The following is an 18,949-nucleotide window of genomic DNA, read 5'->3' as shown; positions in this document are numbered from 1 at the left end:
AGAGACGGCGAAATGTTTTTGTTTTATCCACTGGCCGACGCATAGCATGACCTTTTTTATAAGGATTTCTTCGTACATTTCATAGGATTTCTCGTATCCACTCAAACTTTTTAAAAGAATATTTTATTTTTTTATGATGCAGTCGAACATATCAAAACCCTGTAAGATTGACATGAGCGTGACATTTCAACTCAATGTTTTTTTTTCTCGTGTTTTTAGAATCTTGCGAATTAGAGAGACCCTAAAAACGGCAATCTTTAGGATCTTTAGAATTAAAGAGGCCTTAAGAACGGTAATCTTTTTAGAATCAAAGAGACCCTAAAATGAGTAATCTTTCCATAGGATTAAGGAGGCCTTAGAACCTTGCACACCATGAAATCGTGTGCCGCGCAATGCCCGGACCACCATGTCTGATTACCATAGCATCGTCGGCCTGACGAGGAAATCTCGTTTCGTCGGTGCTAGCCCCACCTGCAAGCGAGAGAGAGCAAGAATCTAGCCCGAGATATATTACCCAGAAAAGCTGACCGGATAAAAGGCGTAAAAAAAACCGTCCCGCACCTTATAAAGCTCACTGTCCGTCACTGGTTAGCTAGCTCACCCCGCCCCGCCGTCCCCAGCTCGTCGCTCCATAGCGCCGAGCGAGCAATGGCCCCCGAGCGGCCGCGGCACAAGCTACGCCTCTTCCTCCTCGCCGCCCTCGCGTGCTCGCTGCGCGCAGGCGCCGCCGCGGCGAACACGTCCACGTCCACCCTGGCCATCCGGCACAAGCCGGCGTCGAAGCCGAGGCACGGCAGCACGAGGCAGCACCGGCCGGGTCCGCGGGGGAGCCACGCCGGCAGCGGCATGGCGTCGTGCAACATGTTCCAGGGCAGCTGGGTGTACGACGAGGCGATGCCCATGTACGACGCGGCGGGCTGCCCCTTCGTGGAGCCGGAGTTCGACTGCCAGAAGTACGGCCGCCCCGACAAGCTCTACCTCAAGTACCGGTGGCGCCCCGCCTCCTGCGAGCTCCCGAGGTATGTATGCACGCACGCACGCACGCGAGTCGGTACCGGCTGATCTCGTCGGAAACGAAGGTCGCTGACGAAATGGCGCATTGCTCATGCGTGGCCATGGCCGCCGCACCAGGTTCGACGGGCGGGACTTGCTGAGCAGATGGAAGGGGAAGAAGGTACTGTTCGTGGGGGACTCCATCAGCCTGAACCAATGGGAGTCGCTGGTGTGCATGCTGCACGCGGCCGCGCCGGCCTCCAGGACCAGCTACAGCAGGGGCAACCCCGTCTCCACCGTCACGTTCCAGGTCCGTGCCGTCCCGTGTATGTTCCAGCTAAGATTCGGTGTCAGTCATTAGCCATCCCTCCCTTCCATTGCATCAGCACCAGTACAGAAGAAAGTACTTCCTGTAGTGCACAACATTCTGGTTAGGTTCTACTAGTAGTAGTGATAACTTGTGAAAGCATGAATTGGCCAAACTGTTTCGTTGACACTAGTAATTCCTTGACGACGAGTCGTTGATAGATTATGCGCAGCTGCACCTGCACGCACTTTGGAAAAGGGACGTGCTTTGTGCTGGCCTTTTGGCGTCCCGGCCGCTGGCTTTGGGGCACCACCGGTGGAACTGGAACAGCGTGTTTGTCTCCTCCCCCGCGCCGCGCGAAGGGATACAAGTAGAAGTAGCTCCTCCAGCCGTCCAGCGTAGTGCCAAACCCACGAGCCGCTTCCTTCCCTTCTTGCTTGCACTTGCACATCACATGACTGCGCGGGGTCGGTGATGGTGGAAATCGTATCGTGAGGCGGGGGTGGGGGTGTGGGAACCAGACGCCATGGGCGACAGCGCAGAGGGGCACCGCACCATGTGTCCGCCATCTCTCCTGCCACTTCCTTCTTTGGTGTTTTGCTGATTGGTGGTATCATCCCGTGATCCACTGAACCAAACCAGGGTCAAACTCTTTGCTCCTCGAGATGGAAGGCAATCTTCTTTTTCTATACACTCCAGATTCCATTTGGGAGAGGCTTGGCACGTGAGAATTTCTTGGCTCCACCAGATCGGTACTTTTGGGTGTTAAATCTGACTTGTAGGCACACGTGATAGATCGATGGTCAAGAAACTCACGCATATTAGTACTCCTGTAGTAGGTTGTTTGCTGGTTGAAAGAAAAAGGAAAGATACACTAGGACTACCCAACGTACTAGATCTTAGGCCAACTTCAGCGCACGACCCCAAACGAACATCCATTTTGGTCTGTTTTTGTCCGTTTGAGGCGGCAATGGGTCACCCATGTCTGTTTGGGGCCGTTGCCGTGCCGGTGCGTCCAAAGCACGGCCGCACACCAAATCATGTCTGAGATGAACGTGATTTAAAAAATCACAAAAACTAAAAAAAATGCTGACAAAACAAAAATAAACACAAACGTAAAAACATAAAAACATAATTAAACATCTCACGACCCCATAACAACCCGATTCCACAGTTCACATAGATTTAATTAACATAAAATAAACAAAACAAAAACGCCGCCCGCGCGCTCCTGTCGTGCCCGTCGTGGTTTCCTCACACGTTGTTGTTGTCATCGTCGTCGCGAGTGAGGTCGATATAGGGCGGCGGCGTCCAGAGGTGGGCCGGCCCTTGGAAGGCGGGAGGCTCCTGGAAGGTGGCAGGCGCCTGCACCTCCTCCCTCCGTGGCGATGGCTCGCGCTCCGGAGATCGTGGCGGCGTGGGGCACCAGTTCACGGCCCCCACGGCGTCGGCCATGTCGTCGGCCGTGCACGACCAGCTTCACCGCTGGCCCACCAGATCCCGGTGAAACGCGGCGACGGGCTGCTCCTCTCTCCTCACCTTCTCCTTGACATCCACCATCTTCAGCTCGGGGAAGGCGACGTCACAGGCGGCAGAGAGGGCCATCATGGTCTCCAGGCCCTCCCACTGGCGCTCATTGTGCGTGTTCATGGAGTCTTCCATGACACGTTGAAGGAGCCGGGCCTCCTCCTCCTCTGTCATGCGAGGAGGTGAGGGGGGGGGGGGCGCGACGGAGAGGGAGGCGACGGCATCGGCGTGATGCCGCGCACCCGCGTACGCCCGCGCGCGTGGGGAGGGCTCGGAGCACGCGTGCGGCGCTCACGTGGTCGCCACGGCCCCGGTGAGGTGCCGACAAAGAAGGACGCACGCCGGGTGTTGTGCTCGTCTCGCAACCAAGTGTCCTGGGGTCGACGGCGTACCTGGGGTCGTAGTAGAGGTCGTCTGGCAGGAGGCGGCGGCGGCATTCGATCTCCTCGCGGCACGCACGTCCGCTCGTCGGGACCGGCGGGATCGGCACCCGGTCCGCGGACAAATGCCAGTTATTGGGGAGATGAACGTCGCTCCAAGAGAGCGGCGTCCTCTTCTCCCAATAACGGCGGCAAACATCCACGTGGATGTAGTGTCGGTCGCGCTCGTCGGCGGCCGTAGGGGCGATGATGAATGTGGGAGGCGCGGGGGCCCTCCGTGGGGGTGATCCGAGCTCGTCTTTGACGCCACGGCGGCGGCGGCCCGAGGACGAGCCAGCCTCGCGATCGTGCGCCCCCTTGTGGCCGGTGTTCCATCACCCCATGGCTTTCGGTGGCCGACGGACTCGAGGAAAGGGAAGGAAGGGCTAGGGTTTGGGTGTTGGGTTGCGAGGAGGCCGCGCGACTGTAGTGGGAGCGTGGACTGCGACCAGTCCACGGCTTCCTATTTAAGAAGGACGCCTACCGCGCGCTTGGGTGGATGATAGGTGAGGCCGACCAAGCGTGCGTATTTATGTTAGGCGGTGGGAGGTAGGTGACCGCCTGCCACGCGGCCCCGATGCGGACGAGCGGCGCGTCCGTTTGCTGTCCGCCTGGACCCAAACCAGACGCATGTTTGCGTTTGAAATGAGTCGGACCGAACACCAAACAGACAAGATGGGGCTAGGGTGTCGCGCACTGAGCCATGAGATCCGTTTGTTTTGCCTCAAACGAACGAGGCCGGATAAGGTGAGGTCGCACGCTGAGGTTGGCCTTAGGTCACCGCATCAGGCAGGGACAGTCTCACGGGATTTACCGGTGAACATTTTGCTCCACTCCTACGTCCAAGGGTGGAACGTGCGGCTGTGCAGGTGTGGCCCTCGGGAAGAATCTGCAAGTCGGCACCCAACTAAAACCGGTTGGAATGGAAAGAAGGAACCCAATAAAACGTGGGTGGGATAGGAAACCCTTGTGATGACGCAGATCTTGACTTGTTCTACATCTCCACCATCATCATCATTGGCAATGTATTCTACACCTCCATCATTATAAGCATAGGCAAGTGGGACCGGACAGATTTCTGGGACTCCCATGGGGTGCGACCTAGGGAGATTGCGCCTTTGATTTACGATGTGTCCATTAGAAATAAGTGGAAAGTGGCTGAGGCCATGAATGAGGTGCATGGCTCTCCAAAATCAAGCCACCGGACAATTGGACTATTGAGCACATCTGCCAAACCGTCTTCCTTTTGGTCCAATTGGATGAGGTTTATCTCATTATGGTTATTACGGAGAATGAAATCACATGGAAGCATACAACTTGCGAACAATACTCTGCGGCTTTCGCTTATAAGGTGCGATTTCTTGTCCTAGCTACTTCGCGCACAAAGTTGAAGGTGCGGAAAGCTCCCCCCCTCCCCCTCCCTCTTCCCGAAGTTCAACTTGGTTGGCTATCTAAATCACACTAGAGGATCCTTCGACCACCACAAGAGGATCACACTAGAGGTACTCGGAGCACGATTTGGCGGTCCGAGCCGTCATAGCACATCACCCAAACCTCGTGCAAGTACACACAACAAGCCACTGTTCAACAACACCGGAAATAACCCGTCTTTCGTCATAGTTACAATGGGTTTTAGTTCTTGCCAAGTGTTGCATGGGTCGGCAACGTTTGAAGCAGAGATTCATTGGCCCATGTGCTTCACGAAAGATCACATACGCAGATCAACAACCACAAGCAGGCGGGTGCGAACATGAATTGTTTTCACCTGAGGGCTAACACCCGTAGAAGGATGACCTACATTCATACGATCAGCACAATTATGGGTGATCACCAGCATGATGAAGTGGAGAAAGTGGTGAGGGTGTCCGCGAGCTGTAGACTTCGACTAGGACGCCATGCAATTCACTGATCAAACCTCATGGGAATTCACGACCACATCCTTGAGTGAGATGTTTCGTGCGATATCTTATATGTCTTCTGAGAAAGCCTTGTGGTCTAATGGCTTCATGTGAATGTCCTTAAAGTGTGTTTGAATAGTGAAAGTATAGAATATTCTATTTTTAATGTGTTTTAAGGTTCGTGAATACTGTGGGTTGTAAGGCACAAAGTGAAAACAAAGAACATTAATTCATTTAAAAAGAAAAGATTGGAAAATTAAAAGAAGAAATGTTTGTGTCTTGAGGTTTGCGCATTATGCTTAAGCTCTGTTGTGAAATCTTCTAAATTATGAGGTAGAATTCGATGGGATGAAAGATAATATCCAATACTTTTGCTGTTTTCTGTACTCCCTTGACGGTTGATGAACAGATCGTAAACTTTTCGCGCAAAAATATATCCAACAGAAGTATTGTTGCCATCTATGTATCGCGAGTCGCCGTATTAGCACATCCAATGAACAACATTCAAAGTAATTCACACACTATATACGGGTATAGATACTACTTGCAGCAGCTTAACAAAATATACTATATACTACCCCATTCGATGGAAAAGATGGTCCGGTGCATTGAAACACCTACTCCCTCCTTCCATCTATATATGACCTAATGCGTTTTTTAAGACCGCCTTTGACTATTGACAAAATTAATAGTACATGACATACACAATGTGAAAATTATATCATCGAAAGCTCCTTTCACACACGAATTTAACCGTGTGCTTTGTGTAAGTTACATGTCACATATTATTGCTCTAGTATTTGGTCAAAGTTAGCCTCGAAAAATGCATTAGATCCTATATAGATGGAAGGAGGGAGTATTATGTTTGGTGCCGATTCTTGCCACTAGACGGCACTTAGCACTCCAGATGATGAGGACAACTCAATCAGTCGTTTCCTGGGCAATAATCTCACACCAGCTTGGCTAGCCTTTCCGGTCCTAGCCTTGTGGTTGCCCTCACTCCCTTGTGCGCAACTAGCGCCAACCCATAATTTCCGGCAAGAAAACGAATGACGCGGGGCCGGGGAATAACGAGCGACCGCTGACATATACAGCACACGCCCGATCGGCAATCGCGGCGCTTTGCAGTTCACTAACCTGCAAGGTCACGGGCAATTTGGAAAAGGAATCACTGATGTAGGAGTCCTAAACCAATGGTCCACGAGCTCGCGTCTGGTCCTATCCGGCAAACGCAGGCACAGCTCGCTACGGCGTCGATGACATCGCACCTGCCGTTTCATCGTTATTGAGAGCGACAGTGCGACGCACAGCGTAGCCGCGGACGCAGACAAGCGGAGATGCGTCGGCGTACCTGCCGGTTTTATGGCCGCGTCCGCCGTATCGGCGCCGACAGGCTTGGAAACTTGTGCATGTTGATGATCCCATGTGACCGTGCATGGAGGAGTAATTACGTGTACATTGTACGTCGAGGTGCACGGCGCGATCCATCAAAAGTTTGGTGCCGAACGCGCTGGCGGCTGACGTGCGCTTGCCGTCTCGTGCAGGACTACGGGCTGTCGGTGGCGTACTACCGGAGCACCTACCTGGTGGACATCGTCGACGAGTCCATCGGCCGGGTGCTGAAGCTCGACTCCATCTCCGGCGACGCGTGGCTCGGCGCCGACATGCTCGTCTTCAACACTTGGCACTGGTGGACCCACACCGGCAAGGACCAACCGTAAGACGCACTACACTTTCTTGCGCAAGCATATACTGGTAGTACATAAGATCATTCTTGTGTTTGTTGACGGCATTTGTATTTCCTCTTCCGTGAAACCAGATGGGACTATGTGCAAGACGGGGCTCACGTCATGAAAGACATGGACCGGCTCACGGCCTTCTCCAAGGGGATGTCCACATGGGCCAGATGGGTGGACTCGAACGTGGACACCTCCAAGACCAAGGTCTACTTCCAGGGCATCTCTCCGACACACTTCAAGTAAGCCCACACCCCTAGAGCCCAGCTCCCGCATAGAGTAGTACCACGTTTAAAAACACTGACCTGTTCAAAATTACGTACGTACTACTACACAGTGGAGCTCAGTGGGGGGAGAGCTCCAGCAGCTGCGCACACCAGACGCAGCCGATCGCGGGGTCGACGTACCCGGGCGGGCCGCTTCCGGCGCAGGGCGCGGTGCGGAACGCGTTGAACGGCATGTCGAAGCCGGTGTTCCTGCTGGACATCACGCTGCTGTCGCAGCTGAGGAGGGACGCGCACCCGTCGGCCTACAGCGGCGGCCACCCGGGCAACGACTGCAGCCACTGGTGCCTTGCCGGCCTACCCGACACCTGGAACCAGATCCTCTACGCCTCGCTCCTTGCATAGGGGCGCGCTTTTTGTCATGCTGCTCTTCTTTCATAGTAACGTTAATTCTTTTATTTACGGGTGAGTGTTTAAATTGGTGATTCAATTGGTGTTCAATACCAGGGTGGTCAATCAAACAGGAAATATGTTTCGGCTGTCCCCTCACAATTTCAAGTTGAAAGTCTTTTTTTTGAAACATCAAAACATTATTTCCCAAGTAATCGCAAGGTCATTTACAAGGGCATGAGAAATAAAATCGGGGAACGTAGAGTTCCAAAAACTAGAAGATCTATCGCTAAACGAAATCCTCACAAGATCGTTTGCAACTTCATTTGCTTCCCGCAGGAAATGGTACATGAAACATTTGCAAAGTCCAGTGCTAGCTCTTTGCATTCAAGACCAGTGGCTATGTCCGAGCCCACGTAATCATCAGCTTTTTGCGCCGCCTCCGCGGCAAACGTGCAATCTGTTTTTATAATGACTTTGTTGCACCCAATTCTCCCTGCTAGGTATAAACCGTTTCGTATCGCGGTAATCTCTGTCGAGTCAACACAACTTGAGTGTGGAAGGAACCAAGATGCTGCAGGAATGAAGTTTCCCCTTCCATCGCGGGCAACAGCACCCGTCACTCCTGAGAGTGTCTCATATTTAAAAGTTGCGTCAATGTTAATTTTGATAACATCACCACATGGCTTCTTCCACATCTGATCTTCCTTTCTTCTCGGCAACTTTGTTGTGTAAGCTCTTATAAAATTCGCCGCGAGGACTTTGATCGACACATCACTCGTTTCAGGGGTTTGGGTCACCTCCCCTTTCATATGTTGACGCCACTGCCACCAGATAAACCATGATGCAACCAAAACCAATTCAGCAGTTTGCAAGCCCTCGTGAGCTGAACCGATCCTGTCACATCCCTAGAATCATTTCGTGCCAATAATAATTTTAGTGTGAATAGTTGCATTAGTGAGCATCTTGCATTATATTTAATTTCAGTGACATTTGAAATGAGGAAATTTGAAGCCTCCAAATATTAAATAAAGGGTAAAAACCATGAAAATGCATTCAATGATTTCAAAATGACCTTAAATAATGTTGGTTATATTCTGGCAAAGGTTTTGAGCCCAACCAAAAATGATGAACATTTTTATGAGATATTTTGGACTTTGAATTTAAATCACTATTGTATTCGAATTTGAATTTATATTCATATAGTCAGAATATATCTTCAAATGTTTCTGAAATATTTATGTGCTTTTGGAATGGTCCAGTTAAGTCACATAAATATTTACAGAAAGTTTTGGCACTGGTTTGAATTTTGTTTTGTTTTTCAAACAATGGCAAAATAATTAAATCAAAACAAAAAGAAATATAAAGAGAAAAGCAGAGAAGGCCTACCTGGTAGCCCACTCATCTGGCCTGCTCATGTAGCAGAAGCCCAGCCCACCAGGCACTGTCTTCAACCTCTGCCAGTAGGCAGAGGCGTGTTGACACGCGCACACTCACCGCGGCCACCTCCTGCTTCGCGCTGGAGGCTCGTCCTCCTCCCTGACCCCACGTCTGGAGACGCCTGTGGCTCCCTCTCACTTTCCCCTCACTCTTTGTTCTAGCCCTTGTCCTCTAGCCCTCTCTCCCAAGCTCCCCGACCGCTCTGCGTCGCCGTCGTTCGATGCCCGCGTGGCCAACGACGACGACACGCCGCTCCATCGTGTCCATCTTTCTCCGGCGATCCCCGCTACACCTCTTCACTGATACGTCCATTTTGGATCATGTTTACCTACTGTTATTTACATTGTTTTTATGTATAATAATGCTTTTTGGAGTAATTCTAATGCCTTTTCTCTCATAATATGCAAGGTTCGCACAAAGAGGGAGAATACCGACAGCTGGAATTTTGGACCTGAAAAAGCTACGTCAGGCTACCTATTCTACACAACTCCAAAAGAGCTGAAACTTCACGGAGAATTTTTATGGAATATATAAGAATTATTGGAGCAAATAAGTATTAGAGGGGCCCACCAGGTGGGCACAAAGCCACCTAGGCGCGCCCTGGTGGGTTGTGCCCTCCTCGGCCCACCTCCGGTGCCCCTCTTCTGGTATATAAGTCATTTTGACCTAGAAAAAATAAGGGAGGACTTTCGGGACGAAGCGCCGCCGTCTCGAGGCGGAACTTGGGCAGGAACACTTTTGCCCTCCGGCGGGGTGATTCCACAGGGGGAACTTCCCTCCCGGAGGGGGAAATCATCGTCATTATCATCACCAACAACTCTCCCATCTTGGGGAGGGCAATCTCCATCAACATCTTAAACAACACCATCTTCTCTCAAACCCTAGTTCATCTCTTGTGTTTAATCTTTGTACCGGAACCTTAGATTGGTGCTTGTGGGTGACTAGTAGTATTGATTACATCTTGTAGTTGATTACTATATGGTTTATTTGGAGGAAGATTATATGTTCAGATCCATTATGCTATTTAATACCCCCTTGATCTTGAGCATGATTATCATTTGTGAGTAGTTACTTTTGTTCTTGAGGTCACGAAAGAAATCTTGTTGCAAGTAATCATGTGAACTTGATATGTGTTCGATATTTTGATGGTATGTATGTTATGATTCCCTTAGTGGTGTCATATGAACGTCGACTACATGATGCTTCACCATATTTGGGCCTAAGGGAATGCATTGTGGAGTAGTTATTAGATGATGTCTTGCGAGAGTGACAGAAGCTTAAACCCTACTTTATGCGCTATTCCATAAGGGACCGATTTGGATCCAAAAGTTTAATGCTATGGTTAGATTTTATCTTAATTATTTTCTCGTAGTTGCAGATGCTTGCGAGGGGGTTAATCATAAGTAGGAGGTTTGTTGAAGTAAGAACAACACCTAAGCACCGGTCCACCCACATAACAAATTATCAAGGTAACAAACGCAAATCAAACAACATGATGAAAGTGACTAGATGAAATTCCCGTGTACCCTGAAGAACGATTTTCTTATCATAAGAGACCGTTTTGGCATGTCCTTTGCCTCAAAAGGATTGGGCTACCTTGCTGCACTTTTGTTTCCATTATCGTTACTTGCTCGCTACAAATTATCTTGCTATCAAACTACTCGTTACTTATAATTTCAGTGCTTGTAGAGAATACCTTGCTGAAAACCGCTTGTCATTTCCTTCAGCTCCTCGTTGGGTTCGACACTCTTACTTATCAAAAGGACTACGATTGATCCCCTATACTTGTAGGTCATCAAGGCTCTTTTTTGACGCCATTGCCGGGGAGTGAAGTGCTCTTGGTAATTGGAAATCGGTAAGGAAAAATTATTACTATGTGCTAAAATTTATGGTCACTTGTTACTATGGAGAATAATCCTTTGAGGGGTTTGTTCGAAGTATCTTCACCTCGACCAGAACCATAATTAGTTACCCCTCAACCTACTGCACCTATTGAAAATATTGGTTATGAAATTCCTTTGGGTATGATAGAACAACTGCTAGCTAATCCTTATGCAGGAGATGGAACCGAACATCCTGATATGCCCTTGATATATGTGAATGAAATTTGTGAATTACTTAAGCTTGCAGGTTTACCCGAATATGAAGCTAAGAAGAAGGTTTTACCTTTATCTTTAAAGGGAAAAACATTGGCATGGTATAGGCTATGCCATGATATTGGATCTTGGATTGGAATCGATTGAAATTGGAATTTCACCAAATAAATTATCCTATGCATCTAGTTCATCGTAATTGGAATTATATATATAATTTTTGGCCTCGTGAAGGAGAAATTAGTGCTCTAGCTTGGGGGAGGCGTAAGTCAATGTTATACTCATGCTCCAATCATGAGCTCTCAAGATAAATTATCATTCATAATTTTTATACTCGGCTTTCTCGTGATGATCAATCCATACTTGATACTGCTTGATACTGGTTCACTGGTACGCGTCGGTCCTATACAAACGGTTTTAACCCCTTTTCACGACGGCATTTGGAACCGTCGCCTAGTGAGTGTGGGCGATAGGGGGTCCTTCCCACACGGCCCAGAAACCGTCGGGGATATGCCATCCTGGCACACACGCTCGGCAAAATGAGGCCGTGTGCGACCGGCAAGCGCTCAAATACGGAAATACGTACAGTGGAGCTAAAAAATACAATTATATGGCGAAATTGTTTCCGGTCGCAAGTACATCCCACACGGTCAGTCCCCGCTAAATGTTTCCGTTTGTATGTACATCCCACACAGTCGCTTCAAGGTAAACGTTTCCGTTCATAGGTACATCACACACAATTTTTCTCGTTAAATCATTTGCGTTATTGAGTGCATCACACACGGTCCGTAGAAGAAACTGTGTGGCAAATGCTGTCCATCACACAATTTTTATGTGGAAACGTTTGCGCAAGGTGGCCTAATGCAAACAATTTTCAAGAGAAAGTCGTGTGTGATTGTTCATTGATCCAACACGGTTTATTCCTAGAAACTATGTGCGTTGCCTGAGGTCATCGCCCACGGTATTTTTTTCAACAACCGTTTGCAATAGCAAAACTCAATTAGCAGGCTAATTATCCGATTATTCATAACCCATTTATTAATCTAATTGACATTTCATATTAAGCACACAATATATTTTATTTTCAAAATTGAAATACATCAGAGTACAACATCATATAGCTTCAGCACTCAGCCACCCCAATGCACAACTACACCAGGACCAAATTTCACATGCAACATCTATAACCTTTCGAAATTAGCATCATAGACGGTACATAGACAGATGTATCTCATCAAGAAAACTGCTGAAGCAGAAGGTGAATATTGAGCCTTCATTGATGTTGAAGGTCTTTGTAACTTTAGGCCAGTGCCTGTGGATGATTGACCGTCCATCCATCATCCTCTTTAGGAACACTTCAATATTGAACCGTGGGTGTTGTATGAATACCTTCCTCGCCTCCTAACCATACAGGTGGTTTGAGAGATAATCATCAGTGAACTGCTTTGAAAAGGCCTGAAAACAAGGATGTGCATAAATATCTGCTCTATATTGGAAATGGGGCAAAGGAATAAAAAAGGCAAGGTATAATAATTAGTACTATCCTGTAGTGAACTGATGTCTTCTTCATTGTGCAGACAAAGATGATGTGCATAAATATCTGCTCTATATTGGAAATGGGGCAAAGGAATAAAAAAGGCAAGGTATAATAGTTAGTACTATCCTGTAGTGAACTGATGTCTTCTTCATTGTGCAGACAAAGATCATGCTGTTTTTTGTTGCTAATTTCTTTATCCTAACAATCTTTCTGAGTTTCTTGACTTAACTGATATTCATGGACAACTCATTTCCCCATATGCAAAAAGAGTCGAACAGTGGGTCAAAACCTCTGACAGCAGGACCTACATGTGCAAGACCAAATTATTAAAAACCTAAATATTAGAATGGTTCCTGCAATTGCACAATAATGTGCTATTAGACAACGCACCATGCACGTGCTAACCTCGATTGTAAACCTTAGTGCTTCCCATTGCTTCCCTGCAACACATATAAGGTAGTTGGTCATCAGGTTAAGTAAGAGTTCGCGTGCTATCGGTAAAATATGTTGATGAAAAATAAGCACATTGCAGATTCATCAGATTAATTCAAGACACATGGAAAACCCATTTATCCAAACCAAGCATGATTAAGAATTAGAAAATATAACACTTGTATATATTTCTCATGTATTAAGTGCAGCCAAATTCGATTTATTCCTCACATGCACAACAATACAAAATTCTACCCACGACAATTGGACATCACCATGTAGAATTGAACCAAGCAGTTAGCTAAACACCACAACAAATGCACCAAATATTAACTAAGCACCATATTGCACAACATAACATACTCCTAATAGAAGATCAGACAGTTAACCAAACCAAGCATGCTTAGTTTAAAGCAGGCAACCACGTCGCGGCGTCGGCGCACGAGGCGTCAACGATGGCCTCGACGGTGAGGTGCTCCTCCAAGATCTGGGGCTCGGCATGAATGGAAGCCATCACGACCTCATCCGCGCGTGCAGCCGCAATTTGCTTCTCTGCTGCCAAATGCTCCTTGAGATCCTGGCTATACTGCGTGCACCATGGCTTAGAGCCATGCTTATTTGGTGGAGGGGTCGGTGATTTGGGTGGAAGGTGTCGCGCTCGTGCCAGCGGTCGGGGCATGTGGGATGTGGAAGAAGGAGGAGGAGGATGGGGGTCGGGTGTGGATTACCTGCCTGGATAGACGAGGCCGAGCAGCGTGAAGGAGGGTCGCCGACAAGGAGGCGGCGCTGCAAGCAAGGAGTGAAGGTTTCAACTTGGAAAGGAATGCAGAAACAGGGGAAATTTGGCTTTTGGTAGGGGGGAGGGGGCAGGGAGGTAGATATTTCCGCGGAAGCCGAAAACTTGGAATCGCTTCAGCGAAAAAACTGGCGCGCAAAGTGTCATTAGACATGTTCCCTTATTCAGAACTGTGTATGATATGTGTGAAGGAAATATGCCCTAGAGGCAATAATAAAGTTATTATTTATTTCCTTATATCATGATAAATGTTTATTATTCATGCTAGAATTGTATTAACCGGAAATATAATACATGTGTGAATACATAGACAAACAATATGTCACTAGTATGCCTCTACTTGACTAGCTTGTTGAACCAAAGATGGTTAAGTTTCCTAGCCATAGACATGATTTGTCATTTGATTAACGGGATCACATCATTAGAGAATGATGTGATTGACTTGACCCATTCCGTTAGCATAGCACTTGATCGTTTAGTTTGTTGCTATTGCTTTCTTCATGACTTATACATGTTCCTATGACTATGAGATTACGCAACTCCCTTTTACCGGAGGAACACTTTGTGTGCTACCAAACGTCACAACGTAACTAGGTGATTATAAAGGTGCTCTACAGGTGTCTCTGAAGGTACTTGTTGGGTTGGCGTATTTCGAGATTAGGATTTGTCACTCCGATTGTCGGAGAGGTATCTCTGGGCCCACTCGGTAATGCACATCACTATAAGCCTTGCAAGCATTGCAACTAATGAGTTAGTTGCGGGATGATGTGTTACGGAACGAGTAAAGAGACTTGCCGGTAACGAGATTGAACTAGGTATTGAGATACCGACGATCGAATCTCGGACAAGTAACATACCGATGACAAAGGGAATAACGTATGTTGTTATGCGGTCTGACCGATAAAGATCTTCGTAGAATATGTAGGAGCCAATATGGGCATCCAGGTCCCGCTATTGGTTATTGACCAGAGAGGTGTCTCGGTCATGTCTACATAGTTCTCAAACCCGTAGGGTCCGCACGCTTAACGTTCGTTGATGATGTAGTATTATATGAGTTATGTATGTTGGTAACCGAATGTTGTTCAGAGTCCGGGATGAGATCACGGACATGACGAGGAACTCCGGAATGGTCCGGAGATAAAGTTTGATATATGGGATAATAGTGTTTGGTCACCGGAAGGGTTCCGGAATTCACCGGAAGGGGTTCCGGATGTTTCCCAAAATGTTTGGGTACGAGAACACTTTATTTGGGCCAAAGGGGAAAGCCCACAAGGTTTTTGGAAAGCACAAAAGGAAGTTTTGCAGAGTCCAGGGGCCAGACGCCAGGGTCCCTGGTGTCCGGGTCCAGACGCTAGGAACCCTGGCGTCTGGCCCTGGAGTCCGAGAAGGACTCTTGCCTTTCGGGTGAAACCGACTTTGTGGAGGCTTTTACTCCAAGTTTCGACACCAGGGCTCAACATATAAATAGAGGGGAAGGGCTAGCACCAAAGACACATCAAGAAACACCAAGCCGTGTGCCGGCAACCCCGTCCCCTCTAGTTTATCCTCCCTGCTAGTTTTTGTAGTGCTTAGGCGAAGCCCTGCGGAGATTGTTCTTCACCAACACCGTCACCACGCCGTCGTGCTGCTGGAACTCATCTACTACTTTGCCCCTCTTACTGGATCGAGAAGGCGAGGACGTCACCGAGCCGAACGTGTGCAGAACTCGGAGGTGTCGTGCTTTCGGTACTTGGATCGATCGGATCGTGAAGACGTACGACTACATCAACCGCGTTGATATAACGCTTCCGCGAACGGTCTACAAGGGTATGTAGACTACACTCTCCCCTCTCGTTGCTATGCATCACCATGATCCTGCGTGTGCGTAGGAAATTTTTGAAATTACTACGTTACCCAACAGTGGCATCCGAGCCTAGGTTTTATGCGTTGATGTAATATGCACGAGTAGAACACAAGTGAGTTATGGGCGATATAAGTCATACTGCTTACCAGCATGTCACACTTTGGTTCGGCGGTATTGTTGGATGAAGCGGCCCGGACCGACATTACGCGTACGCTTACGCGAGACTGGTTCTACCGACGTGCTTTGCACACAGGTGGCTGGCGGGTGTCAGTTTCTCCAACTTTAGTTGAACCGAGTGTGGCTACGCCCGGTCCTTGCGTAGGTTAAAACATCACCAACTTGACAAACTATCGTTGTGGTTTTGATGCGTAGGTAAGAACGGTTCTTGCTCAGCCCATAGCAGCCACGTAAAACTTGCAACAACAAAGTAGAGGACGTCTAACTTGTTTTTGCAGGGCATGTTGTGATGTGATATGGTCAAGACGTGATGAGATATAATTTATTGTATAAGATGATCATGTTTTGTTGAAGTTATCGGCAACTGGCAGAAGCCTTATGGTTGTCTCTTTATTGCATAAGATGCAAGAGCCAAATAATTGCTTTACTTTATCGCTATGCGATAGCAATAGTTGCAAGAGCAATAGTTGGCGAGACGACCATGTGACGACACATTGATATAGATCAAGATGATGGAGATCATGGTGTCATGCCGGTGACGATGGAAATCATGGTGATGCTTTGGAGATGGAGATCAAATGCAGAAGATGATGATGGCAATATCATGTCACATATTTTGATTGCATGTGATGTTTATCTTTTATACATCTTATTTTGCTTAGTTCGACGGTAGCTTTATAAGATGATCTCTCACTAATTATCAAGGTACAAGTGTTCTCCCTGAGTATGCACCGTTGCGAAAGTTCTTCATGCTGAGACACCACGTGATGATCGGGTGTGATAGGCTCTACGTTCAAATACAACGGGTGCAAAACAGTTGCACACGCGGAATACTCAGGTTAAACTTGACGAGCCTAGCATATAACAGATATGGCCTCGGAACACGGAGACCAAAAGGTCGAGCGTGAATCATATAGTAGATATGATCAACATAGTGATGTTCACCATTGAAACTACTCCATCTCACGTGATGATCGGACATGGTTTAGTTGATTTGGATCACGTGATCACTTAGAGGATTAGAGGGATGTCTATCTAAGTGTGAGTTCTTAAGTAATATAATTAATTGAACTTTAATTTATCATGAACTTAGTCCTGGTAGTATTAGCATATCTATGTTGTAGATCAATAGCTCGCGTTGTTGCTTCCCTATGTTATATATATGTTCCTAGATAAAAATAAGTTGAAAAATGTTAGTAGCAATGATGCAGATTGGATCCATGATCTGAGGTTTATCCTCATTGCTGCACAGAAGAATTATGTCCTTGATGCACCGCTAGGTGACAGACCTATTGCAGGAGCAGATGCATACGTTATGAACGTTTGGCTAGCTCAATATGATGACTACTTGATAGTTTAGTGCACCATGCTTGACAGCTTAGAATCGGGACTTCAAAGACGTTTTGAATGTCATGGACCATATGAGATGTTCTAGGAGTTGAAGTTAATATTTCAAGCAAATACCTGAGTTGAAAGATATGAAGTCTCCAACAAGTTCTATAGCTAAAAAGATGGAGGAGAATAGCTCAAGCAGTGAGCATGTGCTCAGATTGTCTAGGTACTACAATTGCTTGAATCAAGTGGGAGTTAATCTTCCAGATAAAATAGTGATTGACAGAATTCTCTAGTCACCATCACCAAGTTAGTAGAACTTCGTGATGAACTATGATATGCAAGGAATAACGGAAACGATTCCCAAGCTCTTCGTAATGCTGAAATCAATGAAGGTAGAAATCAAGAAAAATATCAAGTGTTGATGGTAGACAAGACCACTAGTTTCAAGAAAAGGGCAAAGGGAATAAGGGGAACTTCAAGAAGAACGGCAAGCAAGTTGCTGCTCAAGTGAAGAAGCCCAAGTCTGGTCCTAAGCCTGAGACTAAGTGCTTCTACTACAAAGGGACTATTCACTGGAAGCGGAACTGTCCCAAGTATTTGGCGGATAAGAAGGATGGCAAAGTGAACAAAGGTATATTTGATATACAGATTATTGATGTGTATTTTACTAGTGTTTGTAGCAACCCCTAGGTATTTGATACTGGTTCAGTTGCTAAGAGTAGTAACTCGAAATGGGAGTTGCAGAATGAACATAGACTAGTTAAGGGTGAAGTGACGATATGTGTTGGAAGTGGTTCCAAGATTGATATGATCATCATCGCACACTCCCTATACTTTTGGGATTAGTGTTGAACCTAAATAAGTGTTATTTGGTGTTTGCGTTGAGCATGAATATGATTTGATCATGTTTATTGCAATACGGTTATTCATTTAAGTAAAAGAATAAATTGTTGTTCTGTTTACATGAATAAAACCTTATATGGTTACACACCTAAATAAGTAATGAGTTAGTTGCAGGATGATGTGTTACGGAACGAGTAAAGAGACTTGCCGGTAACGAGATTGAACTAGGTATTGAGATACCGACGATCGAATCTCGGACAAGTAACATACCGATGACAAAGGGAATAACGTATGTTGTTATGCGGTCTGACCGATAAAGATCTCCGTAGAATATGTAGGAGCCAATATGGGCATCTAGATCCCGCTATTGGTTATTGACCAGAGAGGTGTCTCATTCATGTCTACATAGTTCTCAAAACCGTAGGGTCCGCACGCTTAACGTTCGTTGACGATGTAGTATTATATGAGTTATGTATGTTGGTAACCGAATGTTGTTCGGAGTCCAGGATGAGATCACGGACATGACGAGGAACTCCGGAATGGTCCGGAGATAAAGTTTGATATATGGGATAATAGTGTTTGGTCACCGGAAGGGTTCCGGTATTCATCGGAAGGGGTTCCGGATGTTTCCCGAAATGTTTGGGTATGAGAACACTTTATTTGGGCCAAAGAGGAAAGCCCACAAGGTTTTTGGAAAGCGCAAAAGGAAGTTTTGCGGAGTCCAGGGGCCAGACGCCAGGGTCCTTGGCGTCTGGGTCTAGACGCTAGGAACCCTGGCGTCTGGCCCTGGAGTCCGAGAAGGACTCTTGCCTTTCGGGTGAAACCGACTTTGTGGAGGCTTTTACTCCAAGTTTCGACCCCAGGGCTCAACATATAAATAGAGGGGCAGGGCTAGCACCAAAGAGACATCAAGAAACACCAAGCCATGTGCCGGCAACCCCGTCCCCTCTAGTTTATCC

The 18,949-nt window shown here is 47.2% G+C and overlaps 1 protein-coding gene across 1 annotated transcript; it reads left to right on the top strand.

The window, feature by feature from the left end:
* The first annotated feature begins 575 nt into the window (after positions 1-575).
* Positions 576-7,656, top strand: LOC125544289 (protein trichome birefringence-like 38). Its single transcript, XM_048707913.1, has 5 exons — positions 576-1,019; positions 1,132-1,303; positions 6,689-6,861; positions 6,964-7,122; positions 7,218-7,656. The coding sequence occupies exons 1-5, from the start codon at positions 649-651 to the stop codon at positions 7,507-7,509; spliced, it is 1,167 nt and encodes a 388-aa protein (XP_048563870.1). The 5' UTR covers positions 576-648; the 3' UTR covers positions 7,510-7,656.
* Positions 7,657-18,949: the final 11,293 nt, after the last annotated feature.

This window comes from Triticum urartu, chromosome 3, assembly GCF_003073215.2.
Source record: "Triticum urartu cultivar G1812 chromosome 3, Tu2.1, whole genome shotgun sequence".
NCBI classification, from domain to species: domain Eukaryota; kingdom Viridiplantae; phylum Streptophyta; class Magnoliopsida; order Poales; family Poaceae; genus Triticum; species Triticum urartu.
The sequence above is the reverse complement of the archived record's forward strand: the minus strand, read 5'-3'. Positions and strand labels throughout refer to the sequence as shown.